General features: G+C 26.6%; 1 protein-coding gene and 1 pseudogene across 3 annotated transcripts; one reads left to right on the forward strand and one right to left on the reverse strand.

Annotated features, from left to right (window-relative positions):
• Positions 1–747: 747 nt before the first annotated feature.
• Positions 748–14,002, reverse strand: LOC149878731 (intraflagellar transport protein 70A-like). 3 transcript variants are annotated; one of them, XM_090071718.1, is made up of 29 exons: positions 13,919–14,002; positions 13,427–13,502; positions 12,666–12,731; positions 11,948–12,018; positions 11,698–11,758; positions 11,493–11,570; positions 10,274–10,330; positions 10,099–10,167; positions 9,647–9,713; positions 9,206–9,310; positions 8,502–8,560; positions 7,868–7,937; positions 7,593–7,705; positions 7,427–7,475; positions 6,680–6,720; positions 6,352–6,417; positions 5,690–5,743; positions 5,494–5,559; positions 5,300–5,376; positions 5,152–5,221; positions 5,002–5,079; positions 4,467–4,526; positions 4,260–4,331; positions 4,112–4,147; positions 2,546–2,613; positions 2,206–2,284; positions 1,902–1,961; positions 1,583–1,652; positions 748–1,232 (listed from the first exon to the last, which is right to left on the reverse strand). In XM_090071718.1, the coding sequence occupies exons 2-29, from the start codon at positions 13,478–13,480 to the stop codon at positions 1,108–1,110; spliced, it is 1,941 nt and encodes a 646-aa protein (XP_089927844.1). In that variant the 5' UTR covers positions 13,481–13,502; positions 13,919–14,002; the 3' UTR covers positions 748–1,107. The 3 variants fall into 3 exon arrangements, with proteins under 3 accessions (XP_089927844.1, XP_089927843.1, XP_089927842.1); XM_090071717.1 differs by lacking the exon at positions 13,919–14,002 and having other exon boundaries at positions 13,427–13,509; XM_090071716.1 differs by lacking the exon at positions 13,919–14,002 and having other exon boundaries at positions 4,467–4,529; positions 13,427–13,509.
• Positions 14,003–14,528: 526 nt separating this feature from the next.
• Positions 14,529–16,256, forward strand: LOC149878732 (uncharacterized; annotated as a pseudogene).
• Positions 16,257–17,671: the final 1,415 nt, after the last annotated feature.

Here is a 17,671-nt window from a genome sequence, read left to right on the forward strand (position 1 = left end):
GTTAATTAGTATAACAAAACAAAACTGCTATGTGACCATTTTGCGCTATACACGCCATATTACATGCAATATTTAAATGAAAAAAATGAAGTCGTTTTGTCAAAGAGATTTCCTATTTCAATAATGCCATTCTGCAAAGCTCTAAATTCTTTGATTTTCAAAAAAAATTTTATTAGATTTCAAACTCATTTACAAGCAAATTTTATGAAAAAGAGCACAGAAAAAACCGAGTTCTTAATCTCTGGTCAAGCTCTAATACAAATAATACACAATATCACTTCATTTGCAGTACCGAAGTAAACATTTGAAAAATATACAAACAACATTTTCTGAAAAAAAAAACAACCTATACATAACACCCTAACAGATATACACACATACATATAATACATACATACATACATACATACAGGGGTTAATTTTTATGGACACTTTTCGATAAGTCAGGATTTTATCATGAAATTCAGCATTTTCTGATTACACGCGCAGAGCACACACACACAGATATATATATATATATATATATATATATATATATATATATATATATATATATATATATATATATATATATATAAAAACAAAGCTGATCCTTGCAAGACTCCAAATAATGACTTAAGTATTGATCGTTGTACTCTTAACTATTAATAACTTTTGGAGTGAAGCTCAATGTGCTACAAAACGCTCCGTAAATTAAAATTCTTTTTTGCTCAATAAAAAAAATAGAAAAATGAAAAATAGGAAACATTCACTAAAAGTAATTTTTTCGGAGTTGTTCAATATAATTACAAATAGGATCTTTTTTTAAAAAAAAAATTAAAAATCTTTATTTGCAGGAATTTAAAAAGTATAAATATTTACAATATTTTCAAATTTTTCGTTAGATTGTTTCTAGCACATTCCGATCTTCTAATTCTTAGAAACCTAGGAACTGTAATAAACAATACTTATCTCTTTATTACATTCATTTTATTCGAATTAGAGACAGAAAGTAATGTGCAGAGTTCCTTACATAGATTTTGGGGTGAATCTAATCTCGTAATTTCAATTTATTTTCCAATAACTTATCAATTGCTATTTTTTTAAAAGATTATTTCGATCGAGAGTCTAAGTAAGCTGTAAGAAAAGGTGTTTCAGCAATCTCGCTTCGTAAGTAACTGTATTTTTCCCTACATGCTTAGGTTCTTGCTCAAGCGGTTGCTCAATAACAGTTGGTACATCACGGCCGTAAGCTGTAACGGAAATTTTGCAGTATTAAACATTTCCCATAAAACAAGCTTTTTTTAAAAACGTAAATGCAAAAATTGAATAAGAAATTCTAATCCATATTTCAATTTAAAGTTCGTTTTCAATATGGGTATCGGACCTGTCTTGAAAACAATTCAGACTTGTTTTTTAGAACAGTAAAAAAAACCGTCAAAAAAAAAAAAAAAACAACAGGTCAGTGTCTTGAAAAAAGTTCAAGTCCGATTTTTTGCATTCGGACCGACAACTGTAAACACTGTTCACAGTTATTATGAATAGACTAACTTAGTTTTCTTAAATTCACAAATTTTAATTAGAAAATGAAAAATTTACTTACTTTCACAGTGCTCAAGAAATTGCAATATATCTTGCTTTATACTGTCACGTAACATAATCATTTGTTTTGCCTCAAAAACAAAAAACAACTTTTACTTGATGAATACACTAGGGGCTTTGCTGTTTACTTTTAGCTAAGCATGTAAATATGTTAAGTATGCAAATATTTATAACAAAAAAAGGATCTTTAAATGTAACAGCAGTGTACGAGAAGCTACATTTTTTCTTAAAACTTTACCGTTGCAAAGGGTTTACTAAATTTGACCTCCCCTCCCCCAGCTCTAATGGCCCTGAACCTGGAATGATAGATTTATACTCACCATATTCTCAATCAGCGACAAAAAACATCTTTTGGCGTAATACCACGTGTCGGTACCAAGCTATATATATAAAAAACAAAAGAAAACCCACGTGTTAGAGCCAAGCTATTTACGAGAAGATTTGATAATAAATATTAACACCAAAAAAAAATTCTTTTCTTTTACAAAAATGGTGAGAACATTTATTTCTTAGTTAAAAATTCCATTCTACAAGATGATTTAAACTGAGTTTCTTTTTTGGTGTGAGAAATTCTAACAATTTAAGCTGAGAATGACTTTTTGCAAAATATTTTTCCAAGTTAACCTTTTTGCTGTAAGGCTCCAGACTTTTAATTATTCTTGACACACCAAACTCATAGTTGCCTTTCGAACAGTAAAGTGTTCTAGATGAGAGACATAAGAAAGTATAACCTTATAAAAAAGAGTATATCTCTTGCGTGTTCTAGAGATTACGCATAGAAAATCTTATAAACAATAAGAACAAAATATCATCACTAAGAAATTGATTAGAAAGTTAATGCAGCCTATATAAATATAATATATAAAGAGGAAATTTGCATGCTAGATAAACTGCAAAGTATATCATAAGTAGTATAGAATTTAAAATCCGAAAATGCAGACTTCCTTTGAACTAAATTACTTACCCTATAACCAAATTTACAATACACAAGTGATAGATTTTTTTATCAGGATCATCATAAGAAACATTTTCCTAAAAAAAACATTTCAGATCACTATAAGCAATTGTTGAAGTGCACTAGGTATTAAACATAATCCTCAGAAAAATGAATATAATCCTCAGAAAATGATTAGCGAATGTTTTCAAGGTCGTTGAAATCATGAATAAAAGATATTAGTAATTCGATTTCAAATATAAGATGAAACTTTTTAGCTGTTAAAGAATTCTTGATAACCATAAAGTTAAAAAGCGGCAAAAATAATACTACTTTTAGGTGATTTTTCATGACAGATCTATAAAGAGTTTAGATGTGCTCAAAAAAAAAACAAAAAAAAAACATAAGACAAAAAAATATGGTGGTGAACTTGATATAAACCTTGCATACGAAGATAAGAATCATTTTAGTAGAATTCTACATCATATTTGCAAAAATCAACAGATTCTTATCGCTTGTTACCAAAAAATCACTAACTTTATATTACTTAATCTGGCTTTGCAAATAAAATTAATGATAGTTATGCTTAGTTACATATTATAATTCTACTCTATGAACTTCAGAATAGATTTTGCCTGACTTTTTTCAAAAAAAACTTTAGGTGTAAAAAGTGGACTGTTTGACTTGATTAAAGGTTTTTTATTTTTCATTATATTTTTAAACACTCTTCACATTGTCTGCAGATTTTTAAGTAAACAAGAAACCTACAGTGTTACATGATGTTAGCATATGGAAGATAGATAAAAATTACTTAAATTTATAAATCTATAAATTTTTTAAAACAGTTTTATTATTTTACAAAAAGCACAGAATCTTATAAAATGAAAGTCACGGTTTCTTGTTTTACTTAGCAAGAATTATGGTAACAAAAATTATACTTTGTAAACAAACTGTCATGGTGACAGTATGAATAGTTTCCAATAAACTGTGTTTGCTTAACATTACCAAAACATGTTTTTGTCCATGTATGTATGTATATATGTATGTATGTATGTATGTATGTATGTATGTATGTATGTATGTATGTATGTATGTATATATATATGTATGTATGTATGTATGTATGTATGTATGTATGTATGTATGTATGTATGTATGTATGTATGTATGTATGTATGTATGTATGTATGTATGTATGTATGTATGTATGTATGTATGTATGCATGCATGCATGTTTGTATGTATGTATGTATGTATGTATGTATGTATGTATGTATGTATGTATGTATGTATGTATGTATGTATGTATGTATGTATGTATGTATGTATGTATGTATGTATGTATGTATGTATGTATGTATGTATGTATGTATGTATGTATGTATGTATGTATGTATGTATGTATGGGTTGGTAAGCAAGAAATCAAATGTAAAAGTTTAATAGACAAACACACATGTATACATACATAACATAACAAACTATAGTATATATATAGCTTAACCATACTAATTTAAAATTTGAGCATAAAATAAATAGGTAAAGAGATAACAAATATAGCTAATAAACTATGTAAAAAAAAATAAAATAAAATAAACCTCCTCTTTCTCAATCTTTCGCATCATTTCTTCAGCCTAAGAAAAAAACTATTTTAAGGCAGAGTGTTAAGTATAGACTAAAGAATTTGGCTTGAAAGCAAACAAAATTGTAGATATTTCACAATAAAAAAGCAAATCAAGAGTTAACCTCATCATTGGCACTTGTCATGATATATGAAACACATAGATTGGCAAGAACAATGGCACTGACATTTAAAAGCTACAAGAAAAGTTAAAAACCAAAATATGAAATATAAAAATAACTTATTCATATATAGAAAGAATTTATAAACTTTGAGTTGCTGTCTACTTCAAATAAGAAATGTAAGAAAAAAACAATAAAAGCTCATCATACATTTTCATAATGTTTCTTAACAACAGGCTCATAAAACCCAATCGCTTCTTTGTATTTATTCTCCTAGACAAAATAAAATCCTAAACAAAAAGCCAATTCATTTTTGAATTTAACCAAAAACATATTTGATGAGGAAAATAATGTTGATTAAAAATGCCTTAAAAAACTGAAGCAAATCTCAAAAAGAAGAACAATTTCTATATTTAACATGTCACATGGATTAAGGGACAAAAATTGTTGTGCACAGTTTCTCCCATTGAAAAACTCACCCTCTATAGCAAAGTTTTCTTTGATTAAAATGTCAATTATGTTGATTGATAAAAATTGGACAAATAAATGTAACCATATTTACAATTGAAGACATGTTGATGAAACATCTCTTTTTCAACCACTTATGATTAATACCAAAATTAGCTTTCAAAATTAACAAACTCAAAGTACTCTTTTAAATAATCTTTGACAATAAATTTCAATAGAATTTTAACTTATAATCAATTATTTTACTTAAAGATTGTTTTTAATCAAAAGAATAAACCTGCATAAACAGAACATGTGCAACATTTAATTTCCAAACTTCATGCTCATTGCAGAACTCAACTGATTTACGAAAGATCTAGAGTAAAATAACAAAAATCATGCCTTTACTGACAAAAGTTGACTTTTTTTTAAAGTATAATTTAACAACCTTTTCTACAGCCTGGTAATTTTCTCTATCCCAATATATTTTTGCTTGTGCCATCAGCACAGGAATGTATCTAAAACAAAATATATTTTTATAAACAGATATTTTTATATTCTTTAGTGGTACTGTTAAACACTAAACTGCTATCAACCTCTCCAATGCTTCATCATAATCATTAACAGCTTTTTTAACAGCTTCATCATTGTGATTTTGACGTGATTCTTGCACCTAACCAGTAAATGTTAAGTTAAAAATCAAATATTGTACAATAATCCTTTCACTAACTTGTAAGTTAGAGCAAAAAAACAAACCAAAAAAAAAACCAAACAGATATTTATATAGAACCTGTTTTGTCAACTTTCTTAAAGTATCAGTATGCTGAACTGCAATTTCATCAAACTTTCGAAATGCCTGAAAGTATAGAGTACAAGGAGAATTTCAAAAATGCATTTAGCTAAAACATACTGTAATGGCAGTGTTGTTAGCTTTGCTTTTCAAAAAAAAAAGATAAATACAGTATATCAGTGCTAAAAAGAAATACCTCCTCAGGAGAACTTTGTTGAGTTATAATGGCATCCAAGAAATCAAACAAATACTTTAAGAAAGAATAATTTCAAAAAGTTAAAATTGAATTAAAAAATCAAAATTATATTTTAACATTAATTTAATTTCTTAACTAAAACAGAATAAAAAAATTGTGAGATTTTCTAATCTTCAGATTGTCAGAAAAACTTTAAACAGAGAAACAAAGAAAAATGGCCCTTGGTGCTCTAGAATGATGCAGACTCCTGCATCATTCATATTAGAATTAGTTGTATCAAAACACATGCTTCGATCATATTTTCTTTTCCCCCATGTACAGATAGTTTATTAAATAGTCTGGATTTCAGCTTGACCAGGCTAATTATCAAAAGAAACTCTAGCAAAAACATTTTGTAAAAAAAAGAAATTTTAATTTAGCCATTATCTAAACTTAAGAATAGAATGGTCAACTTCATAACTTACCATTCAAAGCTTCAATGACATTGAGCTCTCTCTTAAATTAGGTTATAGTTGGTAACAATATAAAGGAATTAGTTTTAAATGTAAAGATATAAGGTTCAGACACTCATAGGATTACCCAAATAAAAATATTCTCTTAGTGAGTGTCATTTCTAACAACAAAATGTAAAAAAAAAAAAAAAGGACGGCTGTTTTACTCACAGGTTGCATATACTTGTAAGTGAGATGGGAGTTTTCAGCAAGAACATCTGCAGCCAAATCGTAGTACTAGAAACAACAAATCAAATTATCAAAATTTTGTAAAACACAGTTAAAAAAAAACAAAACATGATAAACAACCTAACAATAAAACAACAAAAAACATTTTATTGAAACTAACTTAAAGTATGATACGCAAGTATGTAAAAAAAAAGAGTACTTTACTGAAATAAAAAGAGTATTTTACTGAAACTAACTTATAGTATGATGCACAAGTTTGTAAAAAAAAAAAAAAAAAAGAGAGAGTAAAATAAGAACAAAAAATGTTTACTTGGTATTTGCAATACAAAAGTAAAAGATTGCCAAAAGTTGCTGAAATAAAAATGATATTATAAAAGTTGTAAATATAAATGATATTATAAAAGTTGTAAATATAAATGATATTATAAAAGTTGTAAATATAAATGATATTATAAAAGTTGTAAATATAAATGATATTATAAAAGTTGCTGAAATAAAAATGATATTGATAAGAATAAACTGAAATTTTAAAAAAAAAGTTTTGATTGAAAAACAACAAGAAAACAAATCTGAGAAATAATGTAAACACAGTATTATCAAGTGCGAACATGCAGAGCAATCAACAGCAATGCACAGTATTCCATTTGGGTGGTAAAAACTTGGTTTGAGTAAACTATGCTTTGGAAAGTCAGATTTTTCACTTTAAACTCGAGCAAAAACTCCAATTGTCCAATGCTTAAGTAATACCAATAAAATTTTATTGGTGCTATTTAAGCATTGGACAATTTGTAAAATAATTGTCTGTGTCTACAACTTCTTAATTCTTTTAATAATATTTTTAAAATAATACTTGTAAAATAACTGTCCAATGCTTAAACAATATCAATAATTACTTTCTTTAAATGCTTCACCACAGTATATTCACAGTAAATTTGCCACAATAAATTTATTCATTATTTATGTGCTAAGTAATTTTGGTTAAACTAGCAGATAAGTCAATTTACAGACAGTTAATTTTATAACTAAAATGCTAATTGGAAAGAATAAATAAAATCACCTGGTGGGAAAGGATTTTGTTGAAGTAAAAACTGGAGCTTTTCAAAACCCTATAAAATAATTTATAAATTCATAAATGTAGTTTTATATATAATTAAATGCATACTTGTATTCTAGATAAATGTTGCATCAAAGTTGTAATATTCTTAAATAAAAACAAAAAAAACCTCAGTAGGCTTTTCTTCAATGTTCATCAAAGCTTGATTGTGCAACGACACTGGATCAAGTTCTGTATCTGAACGTGGCGGCATGTCAGTGAGAGCCTCTTTTGCAGCACTATCTGTAATTTTATAAAAACTTTTATTTAGAATCATTGTTCACTAATTTTTAGCCTCAGTTATTTACAACTATAATTCATTTTCACCTCCACCTTCACTTCCAAATCACAATTTTCTCCTTTTACATAAAACAGAAAAACCAGTATTTCTAAAATGTTTCTTACAATTTTTCAGCTGGTATTCAACTGCAGCTTTTAAGTTAAAAGCTTCAATAAGAGCCGTGTCATGTAAAATCTACATTAAAAAAATTAGAGAACCATATAAAAACTCAACTACTTTTTTTTTTTAAGTTTAAGTATTTCATTATAATTACTAAACATTTCTGAAAATGTTTAATAATTATAATGAAATACTTTAAAAAAAAAACAAGCTGAAAAATGATGGTTGGCATAAACCAATAACATCTGTAACAATCAAAGTAGTAAGAGGATGACAGTAACAACTATAAGATTCTGATTACATTATTCAATGTAATCAGAATCTTACAGTTGTTACTGTCATCCTCTTACTATTGTAATGATTACAAGTTCAATGACAAAGATTCTGTATTTAAAAACAAATAAACAAGGTATCTCTTTCATGCACACATAAACTGGCTACTTCAAACAGATAACATGAGCATAATACCCTTTTAAAATTGCAGTAAAGCAATATTGAAATAAAAATAAAACAAATAAATTAGCAATATTTAGTTTAGACATTTTTAGGGCAAAAAATTGGCTAGATATGTCAAATAAAGTAAAATAAAACTAATTGTATAAGTGAGTAAATAGTTTTAAAAAGGTATATTATTCAAACCTTTGTATTGCCAACACTTCTTACTTCAATTCCTTCTGTCATCATTCCAACACTGAGTTCTAAGCAAAAAAACTGCATTTTAGAATTTTTTTTTTTTAAAAAAACTCATTATGAAAATAATAATAATCTTAAGTAATGCTTTGCATTAACCTTTTATTTAAAAAGAAATTTAATAATTATTAGTTCCTATACCACACAAAAAAATTAACCAAAAGTTTAAAGTTAATAATTGTTATAAAATCACAAGAAATTATTAAATAAAAAATTATTACAAACTATATTTATTAAATAGAGTCTTTCAAGAATTAAAAACATGACAAATGATTACAAACTATATTTAAAATCTTACTTTTATACATTTTTATATTTATTTTTATATTATATACTTTTATACTGTAAGAAAAACATTTTTTTTTATCTCTTAAAACAAACTTAGGAGATGTTTAGTTAACAATTAAATATCAATTGTTAAATAAATTTTAAAAGTTAAAATAATTAAAAAATAATTGTTAAAACCCAAAATAGAGAATAAGAAAAAGCTTTGCACTTTAGACATTTTCAACAATTCTTTTAGGTGAATGTCAGTAGAATAACTTATTTTAAAATATTTATTTATAAAGTATGTAGCAAATATTATTAATGTCCATGAGACCAAAACTAATATTCCTTCTTAACCTGCCATCACCAAAAGATTGATTTCATACCTGGATGCTCTTTGATTCCTCGCTCAATGATGTCAGCAATATGTTTCAAAGCTGGTGCAAAGTGCTTTTGCTTGTAATGACATAACGCAATATTGTATGATAAATCTAAAATTCAAAGGACATATTAAATTTAAACTTACTTTTAAACTAATACTAACTTTAGAAATCTTAAAGATTAATGCGAAAAATGATGTGAGCTTTGTTTACTGTAACTTTCCCCAGATAAACAATATGCAATTCAAAAATAAAAATTGTTTAAAAGCATCACAAATACTTGTTAAACATATTAAATCAAACAGAAAAATCAGAACTCGGAAAGATGAAGTTTTGCCTAATAAATATAAATTCAAATTTCAGAACTGTTTAGACTTTAGAACAAAACAATATTACAACAGAATGTTAAAAAAATATAGTAAGTAACAGAAAGCACATAATTAGCACCTGCACGGTAGCCTAGAATATTCATAGCAGTAGTAAACTTATGACAAGCTTCTTTATACCTTTCTTCCTATAGATTTAAATAACAATTATTCATTTTCATTGGATTTTGAATGGAAAAATAATTGAAAACAATATACATTAAAAAATCTTTTATTTTTTAGGTTTTAGGTGGTATGGCAGCCATATTCAACAACTATATCTTAGTCATACTTAACATTTAAACTGTAGAACTTTCAAAATATTTTTTTTCAAATTCATAACAATACAATATGTTGTTGTAAAAGGATGCTAAACAACCTGGATGCAGCATAGTTAAAGATCTCTCTAGCCATATTGCAAGTTAATGGCCCACAACAATGAACAATAATAAACAACTTCATACATCCACCAGAAGATGTTCTTATAAATGTTTTTTAGATAATTTTTAAATATTAATAAAAACTACTAATAACCTTATAAAGTATACAACCATGATTAACTTCAGTGTCAGGATCTTCTGAAGGAATTTGATCAACCAAACTCTGAATGAAGGAGAAAAAAAAAAATGATAAAATATGAAGACTAAATTCTTTCTATGAAATACCAATTATCTAAAATCACTTGGTTGAAAATCTAGTTTTTTTATACCTTAGCACCTTGAACATCATCTTCGGTGTATTTAATTGCTGCTTGCAGCTTTAAAACCTAAGACCAATATGTTAAAAATAAACTTTACCTGATAGATGAAATGTTATCAATTGAAGACATAAGTGGATGAAGGCGTTATGTCGCAAAAATACAAAATTCAAAAACATGTCCAACACATTTTTTTCATGAAATTAAATATTACATACACAATCTTAAGTGTTTGGTTACTATATCCCTCCATAAATATTAACATATCTTTGCTATATAAAAACATCTAGAACAATATGTGTTCAAAACTTTAACTCCTGATATCTCAGTTCCATATTGGTGTAACATAACACTTTCATCCACTTATGTCTTCAATTGTTACTTAAAGCATTATTAATACCGGAAAGAGTTGATTTTTAAGAATGTTCTTATTAAGTGTTGGGACACACAATATATTTGCTATATATTTTATCTTAAATAATTTTATTGTTAATAGTTTTAACATTTTTTGAATTATAAATTTTATTGAATTTTTTAAAACTTTGACTATAATGTTTATGCATTTGGTTTTATTTTTAAAGTAATTTATAGTTGTTATTCTAGTTATTATTATTTTTATCTAGTTAATAAGAGATTTTTTTTAACCTATAAAAAAATCGAAGAAAACAAACTCATTTGATTAGTATAACAAATAAATTTTGGATAAACTAGCCAAATAGCAATCACAAAAAAACCTTTGTTAAATCCACCAGATAAAACTTGTTTGCACATTATTAACAAACTGAGCCAATTCAAACATTCTTTTGTCATTAGACAAAATGATTTTTAAAAGTATTGACTACTTTAATATCATAAAAATTGGCAACTTTTATATCAAGTATATAAAACATTATCAAATGTCTCTTCCAGTTAATCAGTAAAATTTTTTCAAACACAAAATATCCTTGATTAACTGTAGCACTTTGTTAGAATATTTCATGTTCTTAGATTCTCTCAGATCTGTCCTAATTTTTCAGATTTCACAAAGCTCCAGGCTAAATCTAATCTGATATTTATGTCTGATTATTAAAACATTTATAGTTTTTTATTTTCCATAAACCATACATTTCTGCTGTTATGACTTAAACTATGATAATTTCTCCTTTAATTTTTCCATGTGGAAAATAAAAAATTTAAATAGTATTTTTTTTTTAAACTTGCTCAAAAAACAAAACAAGCTTTAACATCTTACATTTGTTGCAAGATTTGGATTTTCAACTTGATATGTAGCTTTCATAGCATCTTGAAAAGCAAATGCTTTATACAACGACTAAAAAAATGTTTTAAAAAAGTATTAAATTGAAATGTTTCCAAACAGCATATGAAGAAAATGAGGTACAAAGGACATAAAATTACAATAAAAAAATAAAAAATAACAGTTTTTTTGTAAACTTCACCTGTGAATAAAATAATTTATACTCATCTACATCAGGAAAAGATTTTGATAATTCAGAATAGCTAAAAATGAAACAAAACTAACATAAAGAGTTTAGATACCTATAAATTTTTTAGAATTTTCTATAAATACTTTATATAATATCATAGATAAAATTTATTAGAACAACTTCTTATTAAACTTTTAACAATAGTTAAGTAAATCTTTAAGGAATTTTAGAGAAAGTGATAGATAAATAATAACACAATTACCATTCAGAAGCATTATGGAAATCTTGAATTTGATAATAACAGTAACCAAGAAGAGAAAGAGCTGGACGAGACTAAAAAAAAAATCTCAAATACTCATGCAACACCACAACAGTCAACAGTTCCCAAGGGCATCCCCTCACCCCCACCTCACTACATGTTTTTGCTAAAAATTATGTTTTTTGTTAAAAATCCAAAAAACTTTCTAAAGCGCTGTAAGTTTTTGAGTATTGTATTTACATTTTATACATTTTTTATTTTTTTCTTTATTATTAATAGAATTTTCTTTCAATTTTTTCTGATTGTCTTTTTGTACCCAATAAATCCTTGTTATAAGCTTTGTTATCAATAATTGCAAATTCTAAAAATCAAAATCAAACTAAGATGTGTTTCTCTGACAAGAGGTATAAGAAAAGCTTTTGCCTCCTCCCCTTTCTTATTTAAGATATTCCTGACCATGTATTTCAAAGGAAAAATAACAGTTTTTTTTAACTTTTATTGTCATAAAAACACAGCAACTTAACTAAAAGAGATGGTAAAAAAACAGATGTCTTAAAGCTACATAACGCTTTATAATTGTCAAAAATAAACAATAATATACTTGCAACAAGATAAATATATATCTAATTCACAATAACTTTGAACAATCAGAATTCACTAACAGACAGATACATGTATTAAAAACATTTTTAACAAGATTGCCAATTTAAAAACTTCAAACCTTTGGATGTTTTTCAAGTTCCCGAGATAAAATATGTATAGCATCGTTAAACTTTTGTTGTTTAATCTAGAGAAAATATATCTTTTTTATGTACGTGTATATGTACCATCAAGCTGATGAAAAGTAGTCAAATGGGGGAAATTAAGACAAAACTGTTTTTCTTTTTTATATATTTTATAAAAAGTCCTCTAAATAGTGTTTATCAAATTGGGAAATGTAGTTAGCATCACTCTATCATAGTAGCTGTACTTTAAAATAAATCTTGTCAAATTTTCATTTTATAGCATGAAATGCTTCGTTCATTCCTGAAAATTAAAGTAAAAAAACCTTAAAAACAAACATTGCGATGCGCACACAACCAAAATATAACTACTTTGTGTAACGCTAACTATATTTTCTTAATTTAATAACTGTTATTTAAAACACTTTTTATAAAATGTTAAAAAATGTATGTATGTATGTATGTATGTATGTATGTATGTATGTATGTATGTATGTATGTATGTATGTATGTATGTATGTATGCATGTATTAATGAATGTATGTATGTATGTATGTATGTATGTATGTATGTATGTATGTATGTATGTATGTATGTATGTATGTATGTATGTATGTATGTATGTATGTATGTATGAATGTATGTATGTATGTATGTATGTATGTATGTATGTATGTATGTATGTATGTATGTATGTATGTATGTATGTATGTATGTATGTAGGTAGGTAGGTAGGTAGGTAGGTATGTATTTTACTTACCAACCCATATATAGTCATTGTATACTCGCCTTCCTTGACTATGGCAAAGACCATGTTTTTTTTTTAAATTCTAAAACTATAAAATAGTAAGAGTTGCATGCTATAAAAAACATATGCTATATATTGATATATTATGACTCTATTATATTATATTATGACTACTATTATGAATATATATATATATATATATATATATATATATATATATATATATATATATATATATATATATATATATATATATATATATATATATATATATATATATATATATATATTCGTATTTATTGATGAAATTTATGTTTTCGTATGAATTTCGTATTATGTTTTGTTATGAAAAACGTATTTTTTTCCTCAAAAAAAAACGTTTTTCTAAAAATCTTTGGATATGAAGATCTAAATCCTATAAAAATTCTAAAAACCTTTAGATCTAAAGATCTAAAGGATTTCAGAGTTAAACGTATTTTTTAAGGAAAACAAAAGGAATCAAACCACAAGGAATCGGTAACTATTCATATTGTCATCTCGACAGTTTGTTTACGAAATCCTACCATTTTTGTTACCATAAGTCTTGCTAAATAAAACAAGAAACCATTATTTCTAAAGCATTTTCAGTTTATATGATTCTACGCTTTTTGTAAAGTAATAAAACTATTTTTAAGAATTTATAGATTTATAGATATAAACAATTATTATCTATCTTCCATATGCTAACATCTCAATTATAATAAGATGTTAGAAATTCGTTTAAAAAAGTTGAATCCGAAATGATAATGCATTTGATGCACTTTTACTGCTAAGCTTGACTTTTACGGCTAAGTTTTTATTTAATGTTATCAATGATTTGGGAAAAAAAGAAAATTGCAGTTAAGGTGGAAAACCCCTCAGAAATATGAAATTTTTGAAAAAAAATATCATTTTCTTGTTTTGTGCAAAATTTATCAGAGAATCACCATCTGAAAACCATTTTTGAAAATTCGCTATAGATCTTCATTAAAAAAGATTTTATTGAACCCCAGTATTTTAAGCTTCCTTAACAACCGCCATAACAACGGCAATTTTTTTTGCCTCAACTAAAAAATAGTCCAATTTTACTAAACAATAGTCCTATTTTTTTATATGAAAAATATATCTTATCAAGTAAATTGTATTTTCCATTGTTCAAAACAACTTGAGTATAAAAACAGTTACTGGAAAGCTCATAAATATATCATAAATCTTCTATAATGGCTAAGGCTTGCAGAGTTAAACAAAAAGCTACAAATAATAAAAGGAAAAAAATAATTAATGTAAAAAAGAACTTAGTTATAAATAATTTTGATATGGATGTAAATATGGAATCGAATATTGTAGATATGAACATAAATGTTACTACAAGTGTTGAAGATGTAAATGTAAATATGGGGAAACCAGTTGATTTTAACTTTGTTAATTCTGATGAAATATGTGCTTCTGCTAGAAAATTTAAAAAAATTTCGTCATCAAGACCAAAGTTATCTAGTAATATAATTACTGGATCCTGTTTTTAGATTTAGAAACTCTAAACTCTGTAGTTTCTACCCTTAGATGTCCAGAATGTATGTCATCTAAGTTGTTTCTTTCTGAAAATGAAAACAAGAGAATTGGTCTAGCGTCTTGTCTTTATGTTAACTGCTGTGTATGTGATTATTCAAGAGAATTTTATACCTCAACATTGAATATACAAAAATTTTTTTTGATATTAATACCAGGGCTGTTTATGCTATGAGATCATGTGGTCAAGGCTATTCTGGATTCTCAAGATTTGTCTCATTAATGGACATGCCTAAACCAATGACTGCTAATAATTATAATAAAATTGTTATAAAACTAACTAATGCAGTAAAATCTGCAGCTGAAGACACTATGATGGATGCTGTTCAAGAACTAAAAGACTTGAAGAGTGATCTTATTTTAAATTCTATTCCAGACCATGTGCCCAATGTTATTGATGTTGCACTTTGATGCAGTTGCCCATTTTAACATTGGTAGACAAGCTAGTGTTTTAGTTTTAGAAAAATGAATTTAAGACCTGGAAAGTATTTGTTAGAAGGATGTTGGAAAATTAATCAAAAGCGGTTATACTTAGCCATATATAAAAACACAGAACGAGCAAAGAAACACAGACAAGTAGTTCGTGTAAAAAAGAAGAGTCGATATGACAAATTTATTGAAAAAGAGCAAAGCCCATATCAAACTGGTGCATTTTAAGATTTAACTTTTTTTATTATATAGAGATTTGGATATTTATTTACACTATTTTGAAATTTTTTATGTCAGCATTTTTAAAAGCTGTTTTTCTCAGATGTAGAGTTTTTAAGACGCCGGCCAGTATATCTAAATAACTAAAAGTGGTGTTAAGCTAAAATTTTAAGTATGAATTTGTTTGATTGTCTTCTGTGATTTAAACGTGACAGATTTTTTTAAAAATTGAATCCAGTCCTTAAATCGGTCAACAAAGTCATAAAATTCGGTCAACAAAGTCATAAAATTCGGTCAAATTTTTTACATGTACTTTGGTCCAATATATTAGCCTATTAAAAATTATCATGAAAAATCTGCTTCGTTCATATCACAGAACTACCTTGTTAGAATAAGTATGCAAAAAAGATTTTGTTAAAATTGTGTATATCTTTAGATACATTGGCCGGGGTCTTTCAATATTTTGGTGTTTTTGGCACCTGCTACAGCTACCATTTTATCCAAAAAAAATTTTTTTTGTTTTTTTCAGTTAATTTTGTTATTTACTTTATGTATATGAAGTTAAATTTATAAAATATTGATATTTACTCAAAAAAAAATTTTCAGGGGTTTTCCATCTTAAAAAAAGATAGAAAAAAAAGTTTGGATAACACAATTAAATTGAGTTAAGTTTAAAACAAAGTGCCAGGTTTTTACTAATTATATGATTAGTTAATACAAAACTTTTAATTAAGCTTAGAATTTAGGCTTTTTCACTTTTTTTACTTAATACTATACATAACCTTACTCATTTGAATCTTTCGCTTTTTTTTTCTCTCTCAATGCATTAGTCATGCTGTCTTACCCCAAGATTAGCGAAGTGGTCAAAGTAAAATCATTTAAAAAAAAGGTAAAAACCATATGAACATGAGCTAGTATAGCAATGCGTGTTGGTCAAGACAAAAGATAACATAAATTGGGTTAGAGATTCTGATAAGAACTAACTTTTCCTTCAACCTTGCCAATCATAATGCATTTCATACATTTTTTAGCCTCAATTTACACTTTAGAATGCCACTAGACACTACAAGCATAAGCTGCCCGACTTTTGTGATGTAAATTAAAAACCAGTAAGTCTTTTTTAAATCCGTTATTTAAACTTAACCTAATTAAACTCTCTCTTGACGTTAAACGACGATCTGTTGACAACGAAAGTGAAATGTACGGGGGTGGGTGGGGTGGTATTTAATAGCGCATGTGAGATAACGATTTTTTGCAATGACATAGTTACGAAAACTTTTCATAATTTTTACATGAATACACCTGCATGCAGTATTCATATGATGTTATCATTTGATTGATATCATAGTTAATAATGGCCTGGTCAGAAAGGAGAGTTAAGGGTTACATAGATCACCATAATGAACGAATGAGCAACTGTCTTTGGTTGGCTATGTACTTATTACTTAGAGAGACAATTAGATGTTTCTGAATTTTGAGGAGGCGCTATATATAGCCTTATTCTCAACAAACCTTTTTGTTTAATTAAATCTGAAGTTAAAGGCCGCCTGAAAAAGGCATAATTGGACCATTATAATGAGTAGCTCAGAGTGGTGGAAATCCACAAATAATAGTGTATAAAATTGTGTGGGTGAAGGGTTAAACATTGAATATATAAAGATTATGCAAAAAAAACGGAATTTCCTTTAGAGAAAACAGTGGAATTTCCTGTAGAGCCTCCCATTCCAGAGGATTCTCTACAACTAAGCGAAGAGTTGTAGAGAATCCTTAAAGTTAATCTTAAATGATGATAAATTAATAAAAGATGGTAAACTTATAATATACTCGACTTTAGTGAAAAATGTTTAGCGCCAACCACTCTGACTTATTGTCAATTCAAAATTCGATTTTTGGTGAACTTCCTGAGGCAATTTAATAAATGTAAATCTTGTATTATAACTTATTATAAATAAAAGTATATTTCTTATTACAACAAAGAATTTTAAACATTCCCAATACTGAATGAAACTATTTCGGAAAAGTGTA

Source organism: Hydra viridissima, unplaced genomic scaffold (genome assembly GCF_058129835.1).
Source record: "Hydra viridissima isolate aposymbiotic clone 2 unplaced genomic scaffold, HvirCarnegie_v1 scaffold_14, whole genome shotgun sequence".
In the NCBI taxonomy this organism is placed as follows: Eukaryota; Metazoa; Cnidaria; class Hydrozoa; order Anthoathecata; family Hydridae; genus Hydra; species Hydra viridissima.

Coding starts and splice junctions, on each gene's coding strand:
- LOC149878731 (XM_090071716.1), bottom strand. CDS start 13,480: ATGGTCTTTGCCATAGTCAAGGAAGGCGAGTATACAATGACTATATAT. Junction 5,222..5,299: donor TATGATGAAGCATTGGAGAG/GTTGATAGCAGT, acceptor ATTTTGTTTTAG/ATACATTCCTGTGCTGATGG. Junction 5,080..5,151: donor ATTACCAGGCTGTAGAAAAG/GTTGTTAAATTA, acceptor ATTTTACTCTAG/ATCTTTCGTAAATCAGTTGA.